Raw genomic sequence first — 10475 nt, 5'->3', positions numbered from 1 at the left:
TCCTCTCTTCCAAACCAATAAGCATTGAGTGTACCAATGGTGCTAAATTTGAATTCTTACAGTAACTGAGTGTACAAATGTAACCAAATGCAATCTAACCACTGCAGATTGTAATAATTCAATTCAATTCCAACTTTATTCCAGACACACAGGGGGTCCATAGAGTATACAAATCATAGACATCACATAACAAATTAAACTTTTTCTCTTTTTTTAAAACAAAATAGAGGCTGACTCTCCAGTATTTACACAGCCTGAACAAGTATCGGAGACAGCTCTTCCCAGGATTGACTATATCCTCAATAATACTGTTCCGGGACTCATCCAGGTGAGACATGAATCCATACATAAAGTGCCTTAAGAGAGCCTCTCATGTGTGGATTCCACATGTTACAAAAGGTGACTGGCACTATGCCATATAGTACCTTAAAGGGGCTACACCATGAATTTCATTTTTTTTTAGGTTTTTAGTATTTTTTGGGCTCCCCAGTGTCTCTTGTACCCAAAAAAATATTTTTTTTTAACTTTCAGTCATTCATGCTCATTTCATGGATTTCCTGAATGGGCGTGTCTGAACAGGCCATTTCAGAATGGCTGTGCAAGTGATGTCACTTGCACAGATTTTGCATTGACGATGGCCAGACACAATTGCTCAGTAGCTCCCCCCTGCCCAATAGGACGTTTTGGTATTGCAGCTGAAAAAGCTTGGAATGACAGACAGTCAGATTGTGAGAAAAAATATCTGGATGTTTTTTAGGCTTACAACCTGTTTAAAACGTATTAGGGGGCAATATTTATATATGATATATATTTTTTTAATTCATGGTGTAGCCCCTTTAAGTAGAATCCTCAGGCCATCATTGTAGGCCAGTTTAAGCCTCTGCATGCTGGTGTATGTGCACCACAAGTAAGCTGTATACATGGGAGTGCAAAATGCTTTAAAAAGTGCACACTTGACAGGACCTGAACAACACATACTGAACCTGCAAAGCAGCATATTGCCCTGGGCATAAAGTTTGCGGCACTGTCTAGAGATATCTCTATCATCATGGAGATTATCGGTAAAAATGTGGCCACGGTACTTGATATCCTGGCATACAGAAAGACGAGGAAGGTCTTTCTGTATGCTGGGAAGGCCAATTTCTTGTCCTCATGGTTTCTCACTATCATGACTACTTTTTTTTTGCATTATAAATTATGTCATGATCATTGCCATCATTTGAGCACACTTTCAATAGCTGCTGTAGCCCTCCTCTGTGTGGACTCAGAACGACCAGGTCATCAGCGTACATAAGGTGATTGATAGTTACCTATAAGACCATATTGCACTTATTTAATTCACTAGATAGATCATCCATATAAACGTTGAATAAAATAGGAGCCAAAATGTTTTCCAATACTTTGGAGAGGATGCTGGCCATAACGATGATAGTTATCAATGCTGTTTAGTTTACCTGCCTTGTCTTTAAGGACAGGTACTAATTGTACAGAGGTGATTGACTCTATTGTATTACTATATAGATTCGTTAAAATATATGTACAACGAGTTAAAAACACACCAAATGGATGAGGCTTGGTTCCATTGTGGTCCATTAAACATTCAACACTCAAATAACTAGACAAAACAACAGTGCAACAAAGACAATGACAGTACACAACAATATAGAAAATCGAAATATACAGATTAAAATCATGATAGAGAAATTCATGATCCTATATAAAGTGACCGGAGTCCCCTCTATATTGTATAAAATTGTATTCAAGATGAAGATTTTTTTTTTACTCTGTCTGCTCTTTTTTCCCTCTACACCTATACCTCTTTGCCAAAGATAGACGATCTACAAGCTCACAACGCCTCGCAGTGCAAGGCGTGGAGAGCTTGTAGATCGGCTATTTTTGGCTAAAGTTCTCCTCAGAAAAGGGATGCTTTGGTTCAAGTGGTTAAAAATTCCTATCACACAAAGATTTGGCGGCCACCCTGTAGTAACTCTGAGGACCCCCTAGGGGTCCCGGACCCCCTGTTGAAGACCCCTACACTAGACCCCTGGGAGATGGATTACTGAGGTGGAGCTCCACACCTCAGCTCCCAGTTAGCAGTTACTTGGCGCACGACTTGCCACACCCAAGCCGTGCTACTCACTAGGCTCTATACACAGGCACAATACTACGCCCCCTCCTTTTTTCCATCAACACCAAATGTCTTTGTTGAAAATAGCCAATCTACAGGCTCATAACGCACAGCGTTGAGATGCATAGTGAGCTTGCAGATGTGCTATTTTCACAAAATGTTTGAATGCGGACGCTAGGGTTCATGTGGTTAAAATAAGATTGCAGCTTTAACATGTTCATACAGAAATCACACAAAGGATTGGTTGCAAACAGCAGAACATTGCATTAATACTCACACCTGGAGCTGCCTGATACAACCTTAGTCCAAAACAAAACTGGTCACTGGCCAGTCAACCTGGGCTAAATGCCTGGCTCAAGGGTACTTTCACTGAGCAGAGGGTCGTGTTTTCTGTGTTTTTCTGACACTTGGACTAGTAAGCATTATGGACCCAGCGTTGGACATTTAAGACGTTTTGACGTTCCTTCTGCCTCTCTGCACCTGGCCACCAACCTGCTTCTCACGAGGTTTAGAATGACTCACTTTAAAAAAGGATTTTTTTTAAAGTCCATACTGCTATTCATAGGGCTGCACATGTGTCATGTGTTTCGCTAGCCAATCACAGTCCTGAATTTGCAAAGTCAGCCAATCACATTACAGTTAGTGGTGATGACACTAGCTGTAATGTGATTGGCTGACTTTGCAAAAGTATCGATTTGCATTAACAATGGAAGGGTTAGGGGGTATACAAATCTTTTGGTCGGTGTCCAAAACTCACTTATAGGGGGCGGCTACACCGCCCCAAAAATATTTGTCAAATTAAAAATCTATATGTAATTATTATAGGCAATTGTTTTTGATTCGTTGCAAGGATAATGGCATGACGTCTTTTCATGCTATCTGATCACGTTAGGCAGCATTTTTAAGATGAGATAAGATAAACCTTTATTGATAGCCTGGTGAGGTTCAGGAGGCAGCACTGGCTCAGGAGGTATTTTGGCTGCTTGGGAATCCTAAAGTTTCCTGTTCAATCCCCGGCTCCCCCTAGTGTTGAAGTGTCCTTGAGCAAGACACAGAAGAGAACCCCTAACTGCACCCGATGAACAGGTTGGTGCCTTGCATGGTTTTCTCTAGCATCGGTGTGTGAATGTAATGCACTTTATAAAGCGCTTTGGATAAAGGCGCTGTATCAATGCACCATTCATCATTACATGGCAACAGCAGAAAGTGTGAAACAGGAGAGGTAGAGGAGGGTTAGGAACCAAACCAAGTCAAGATAGATAGGCCTACAGACTGAATCCTCTGAGTTAATGAATCTCTGAGAGGCAAATTGAACTAGTTCCATCTGTACTACATTCCCAGAGTTAAATTAAACTCAGGATTTTCCTGTGTAAGAACACAAATAAAAAAGTTGGAAATGCATTTGGTCTGAATGGATTAAACACTACATTCTATTCCAAGTATAAATGTCCAATCTATCACTAGTGAATAATATGCATGAATACAAATGCCTATAAATATATTAATGTGAGAACAGACACAACAGTAGCCTACAGTGTAGTGTCAACCAGTATAAGCATTTTTCTTCCATACAGAACATGTCATGGTCCTTGATCATGCTTTATGTTATGAACTGCCCTTTTAAATTCACACTGTCGGGTTTAGGTCTAGACTCTAGCGACTGTGATGGCTGTTGCAGAAACTATATTTTGAGTTCACTGGAAAGTTCCAGTTTTTAGTTTTTGACCTGTATTTGAGGTATTGCTGAAATGTCATTATAGGAGAACATTAAAAAAAAGTAATAATACAAACGTAAATAAATAAATAATAGTAATAACAATAATAATTTACATTAAAATGACATTTTCAAAACATTACAATTTTACTAGCTTTTAGATCAGCTATTTTCAAACATCTTTGCAGTACAGAATAACACAGGGCTTGATGAGTTAATATAGTCTATGGTCGGTCACCTCCGGAGTTATAGGCAACCTTGATACTCAACATAATTATAGATGACAGGGTGATTACATGTATCTCTTCTCAGTTTTATAACCCAGTGAAATATAAAGTGCTATGAGACCAGACTACAATCAATCAAAATGAACTCCACACTGTTGTAGTGTGGAGTAGCCTACAAGGCTGGTCTCTTGGAATCTCGTAGATTGGCATGACATGACTGACCTCTATAGACAGAGTGTTCACACTGCATGCATCTCTGGCTGCTTAACTGACATGAACTGATGTTTTGAAATATTATATCTTTGAAGACAAAAAACATGTGATTGTCACTATATTTGTATATATATATTATATATTACAATAAAGTTATATATTGATTATTAATATTACAGTATTACTGTGTGCCATGTTTGTGTGTGGATTTGTGAAAACAAGAGGGGGGCACACAACTCACTTTTAAATGCTCCAATGTTATTCACAGCACCAACAGTAGGCTACAACATTTTGACATAGCGTCATTGACCCCCTCTTCTTTCAGTGAGGCAAATCAGGAAAACATCTATTCTTTTTATCGACCTCTCTGTCCCAGCAACGCACTCTAAGATCTAGCACCAGTAACCATTTCACACCTAGTGGCGAAGCGTGGGGTGGCGTATCTTCCTCCTAAAACAATTGAGCATATTTAGGCCATGTCATGACCCAAGAAAAAAAAATGCCCAACTACCTTTTCGATGCATTTTTGCATAGACAATACCCTTGTGGACTTTGGGTTAAAAGTTCTCCGCCCAATAGCCTGCAGTTGTTTTTGTCAGAAGCCGAAAAAGCCATGCAAATGTGAATTACAAAAAAAAGGCTTATAAAAAGAAAGAATTCTTATCCTGCTGGGTTTGCTTGTAAATGTATTTATATTCACTGTGGCAACACAAATTATCTCTGAAACTGACATTTATACATATACCTAACATCTGAGACAAGTATTGGTGCATTAGTAGTTCTCCCATGTCTGATTTCCACAATCTCCTCATCCCATGCAACCATTAGGTTTCTTTATGAACAGGAGCATAGTGGTGGACAAAGTATGGACAAAGTATCTAGGCTACTCAATACTCAAGTATTCAAAAGTCCTTCATGTGCATCTTCAAGTATGGAGTAGACACACACTCAACACAGTGATTCTGGGCAGGATTCACTGCCCCCCTATGCTCTCTCTCTCTCTCTCTCTCTCTCTCTCTCTCTCTCTCTCTCTCTCTCTCTCTCTCTCTCTCTCTCTCTCTCTCTGTGTGTCTCTCTCTCTGTGTGTGTGTGTGTGTGTGTGTGTGTGTGTGTGTGTGTGTGTGTGTGTGTGTGTGTGTGTGTGTGTGTGTGTGTGTGTGTGTGTGTGTGTGTGTGTGTGTGTGTGTGTGTGTGTGTGTGTGTGTGTGTGTCTCTCTGTCTGTCTGTCTGTCTGTCTGTCTGTCTGTCTGTCTGTCTGTCTGTCTGTCTGTCTGTCTGTCTGTCTGCCTGCCTGCCTGCCTGCCTGCCTGCGTGCGTGCGTGCGTGCGTGCTAGTTTTCTAATGGATTAAAGATGGTTTACTTTTGTGATAACTACATTGCTGCATAAAAATGGTCAGACAAGCCTAATATTTGATTATTTGTGATGCTATGTATGCAGTTCAAAGATATTGCCACATTTTCTTTCAATCTAGTTTGGTGGTGGTGGATGTGTGTTTGACACAGACATACAGCACTTTGATTTGTTCAAATGTAAAGTGTCTTATGTTTAATATGTATTATTCTTATTCTTAACATTCTTATAATTGTTATTCTTGGTAAACTTTTAGGCTGCCTGCTCCAAAGCCAAACACCATGAAAAACACTCTGCTTGTATGGTAAATTCTGACAGGCAAAACCAGCTAACCAGCTGACAAAACCAGCTAACTCCATTTAAGTAATTTAATATTTGGCAATCAATCTATGAATTTAATCATTGCATACATTTTTATGAAATGTATGTTTATGTATTTTCAAAATACAAAATACGTACAGTATTTGTATCTCAAATACATTTCTCAGAACTGTATTTATAGCTTGTATCAAAGAAAATACACACCCATCTGTGTGTGTGGGTGTGTGTGTGTGTGTGTGTGTGTGTGTGTGTGTGTGTGTGTGTGTGTGTGTGTGTGTACGCACGCACGCGTGATTCGACATCTCAGGAAACCACTGCTGCTGTGGTTTCCTGAGATGTCGAATCACGCGTGCGTGCGTGCGTGCGTACACCATCACCCTTGGCCTTTTCGCTTGTTTCAGAAATGTGAAATTTGGTTAGCTGCTGTAGCCTATACGGCAACATGAAAGAAAGTCAGAAAGGACCTCACGTTTGCATGTGTTACCACTTCACCTTTTTGCATCATTATCGGGAGGTAGTTCACAATCAAGAGAGACAAGATATCCACTAATAATCTAGCTGAGGAAAATGAGCAGCTTTGATGATTTTGACAAGCATTGTTTGGAGAGGAAACAATGTGATATTGTCAAAGTGGATAGTGTTGAATTTAACACGCACAAGATCATCCTAGGTGGATGCAGTCCATATTTCAGGTGAGCTGATTTTTTTTTTCTTCAGAATGTTGTGGCCTAGTGGTTCACTTGCTGGCTATTTAAACATACAATACACATGAAACTGTGATTTTATAAATGCTGCTGTTTATATCTGCTTAATGTAGCTTAATGTAGTAATTGACAGAGTTAGACAAAGGCTCCAATAATGACTCATTACTAGCAATGGGTCTAACCTCTTACCCTCCTAGATGCATGGTTAAAAAACTACTAAATGAAAGAGTACCAACTATGTTTGCTCACACTTGTGAGTTTGTAGATCTGCTATTTTGTTTTTTTTCTTATGGTCCTTGGTACTCACCCTGTATGTGAAAATAAACTATTTGAATGAGATGTCAATTTACATCAAACTGCCAGTGATCAATTTAATCAGGGTGGCACCCACTGAGCATATCTACTGTATAATGTAAGCTATATGGCTTTTAAGTTAAGGACATGAGGGAGGGGAAACTTTAACATGGCATATTGTACTTCATTCAAGTTAAAACTGAGTTAGAAACCCACTCTAAATCTGTGTGTTGCTAGGCTATACATATGCTGTGGTTGTCTTTCACTTGTTCATCCATAGTGATGTTGATCACTGTTGCTGAACATACCATAATGGGCATTGAGAAAATAAATTATTTATTTTGGCGAGATATTGTAATTACACTGTGACTGTGTGTATTTTGTTCTGCATCGTGGAGGTTATTGTATTGGGTTTATACTGTCATATACTATTGTTCATTTACTGATGGTGTTTTTGTGATGTTATTACTCCTCTGACTCCTACTGTTTTGTATTGATAACCCTGGTCTATCTTACGGTAGGCCAACTTATTTTAATCTGTATCTGTAACTTTAACTGCTCTGCTACCTTTGATTTTCAACACACAAGGAATAGTTGTCTGTCTGTCTGTCTGTCTGTCTGTCTGGTCTTTTGTTGTGCAACCATTTTTATTTTGTTATTGTGTAATATGTTGTTACAGGCTGCTCATTTTGTTTATATGTTTTCTTTATATTTATTATTCATATTCTATAGCGCTCTCTTTACAAGATGGAGCTCAGAAGGGAAGTGCCACTACATCATCCCAGGCATATCTCCAGCTATGATGGAACTCATCATCCAATATGCCAGTGGTAGTACACTGACTGACTCCGTGAAGGTGACATCAGAAAAAGTGGAAGAGCTCTTGGAAGCTGCAGACCAGTTCAATGTCACGGGCGTTGTAAAAGCCTGCTGCAACTACCTGGAGGAACAGTTGAGTTTGGAGAACTGCATAGGTATCTGGAGGCTGATGAACATCTACTACTGGCCTGACCTGAGACACAAGGCCTACCTGTTCATCCTGCAGCATTTTGAGGAGATGGTCAGTGTCTCTGAAGATTTCCAGGAGCTTTCGCTGCATGAGCTGGTTGACATCGTGCAGAGTGACCAACTGAACGTGAAGCAGGAGGCTGTGGTGTTTGAGACCATTGTGCGTTGGATCTCCTATTCAATCACTGAACGCATAGCCCACATGTCTGTTCTGCTGCCCAAGGTAACGTGACTAAAAGTCTAATGTCGCTATTCATTTTAAGTGTACAACATACAGTAGATCTGTGCTAATAGCTAATCCAGACTGCAGCTGAGGTGGCCTTGAGTAAGGCAGTTAACTTCCAATTAGTCCAGCAGAGCTGTAGTAGATATTTGATGTTCATTTCATCAGACACGCCCCCTTCCTATACAAACCCATTATAACTTCAAACTCCGTTTTTAACATGTTAGTTTCATCAAAAACACCCGTCCTTGGTTCTGGTGAGTGGTGACTCACCCTGCCCTCCTAAAACACGAGGAGGCCGTGTTTTTTTCATTGATTTTATTGTATTTATTTTTTTCATAAAAAAAAAAAAAAATGATATCCCATTAAGGATTACCTTGTGTAACGCCCGGGATTTGAACTCTGAAAGCCAACATCTTATCCAATAGTCTAAAGAGAAATTCCCCCTTGGCCTGGGGGAGATATTAGGCTTTAGGTCCTCAGGCAGAGGCTCTGACCCACTACTGCTGCACCTGCAGCTCACTGTTATGAATCGGTAGAATGTTTTCCAGAATAAAATAAAAGTGATACATTCTTACATTATGTTCTAAACAGGTGTGCTTATTCCTGTTTAATCTGCTTCTCTACCTGTGCTGTACTGTAGGTGCGCTTAGGAACGATGAACCTGATGAAAGTCACCATCTGCACCTGGAGGTCAGTATCTGACCTGAGCATCCTCATCAGCGCCCTGAAGGCAACTCTCATCATCAACTCACTGACCCGCCCCCTTCCCCTTCCCCGCCTCCCTCACGCCATCCTGTTAGCCATCGGAGGCTGGAGTGGCGGCAGACCAACGAATGGCGTTGAGGCATACAACCCCCGAGCTCACTGCTGGGTCAATGTGACCACCAACATGACCACCAACATGACTCCCAGGGCCTACCATGGTGCCATCTTCCTCAAGGGCTCTGTCTACTGCGCTGGAGGTTATGACGGCTCAGAGTATTTGAACAGTGCACAGAAGTTCAACCTGGCCACCGGAACATGGCACCAGGTGAAACCCATGCATTCATGCCGCTGTTACGTCAGCGTGGCCATGCTGGACGGCTGCTTGTACGCCATGGGAGGGTCTGATAGTGCGATGCTACTCAACACAGCCGAACGCTACGACCCTGAGAGCGATCAGTGGACCCAGATTGCATCCATGCACGAGCACAGGAGTGATGCCAGTGCTACCACACTACATGGAGAGGTAAGATCAATGATTTATTGCAATCATACAGCTTTCTTAATTAAACTGAAAATGTACAGTTATATATGTATGCAGTATACACTAAATGTAGTCTAGAATTCAAATAAATGTTCCAATCTGTGGGCCTTTAAAAGCCTATTTTATCTGTAAAAGATTATTTATTTTCTGGTTTATTTAAAAAAAAATATCTAATGGCTACAGTGTGTACATGCAGTAACCATTTCTAATGTCCTTCTGTTCATATCCCCTTAGGTGTACATTTGCGGTGGCATCAATAGGAACGGGCATCTGTCGACAGCAGAACGATACAACCCCATAACCAACCAATGGAGCCGGATTGCTCCCATGAGAAGGAAACGCAGTGGACTAGCTGTCTGTGCATATGAAGAACTTGTCTATGCAGTAAGGAGCCCACATAAATACCTTTCATATGAAAAATATAAAGAAGCAAAATGCTTTTTTCCCCCTTCTTGTAGGAGATTCAGCTAGGACTTTCAAAACTGATTCTTCCTTTTCTCCCATAGGTGGGTGGCTTCGATGGCACCACCCGTCTACGCAGTGCTGAGGCCTACGATCCTCGGACCGACACCTGGCACTCGGTGCCCTCCATGTCCACCCCACGCAGCCATTTTGGAATGGAGGTGCTCGAAGACCAGCTGTTTGCGGTGGGAGGCTTCAACCGTACCTTCCTTCCTTCTGTGGAGTCCTACAATAGGGAGACTGGTCAATGGTACAATGTCAGTGACATGAAGATCTCCCGCAGTGACCTGAGCTGCTGTGTGGTACGTGGACTGTCCAACATGTCCCAGTATGCCGCCCCACGTTAAGCTAATTAAATAGCTTAAATAGATGATATGGACATTTTTATTGTTATTGTGGAATGCAAATAAATTGCAATTAAATAACAAGTGTGTTTGGTAATACACACCAAGAATAAGATAGGCTGCAGCGTATTATCTGGACGGCAAGTGTGACCATTGAAGGTGACAAGATGTCAGATGAACAGCTGTACAAAGACCTTATTCTAAATAACGCTGAGTGCATCCTCAATGATCTTACT

At 40.9% G+C, this 10475-nt stretch overlaps 1 protein-coding gene across 1 annotated transcript; it reads left to right on the top strand.

Annotated features, from left to right (window-relative positions):
• Positions 1–7755: 7755 nt before the first annotated feature.
• klhl10a (kelch-like family member 10a) lies at positions 7756–10242 on the top strand (the record flags this gene model as incomplete). The annotated part of the gene is made up of 4 exons (XM_084070610.1): positions 7756–8184; positions 8828–9415; positions 9668–9817; positions 9940–10242. 4 exons carry the CDS (start codon positions 7756–7758, stop codon positions 10240–10242), a joined length of 1470 nt encoding a protein of 489 aa, XP_083926736.1.
• Between the last annotated feature and the right edge of the window lie 233 nt (positions 10243–10475).

The sequence above is a fragment of the Gymnoscopelus microlampas genome (assembly GCF_963454915.1).
Source record: "Gymnoscopelus microlampas genome assembly, chromosome: 11".
Classification (NCBI taxonomy): domain Eukaryota; kingdom Metazoa; phylum Chordata; class Actinopteri; order Myctophiformes; family Myctophidae; genus Gymnoscopelus; species Gymnoscopelus microlampas.
Note: the sequence above shows the minus strand (reverse complement) of the source record. Positions and strands in the feature narration are given on the sequence as shown.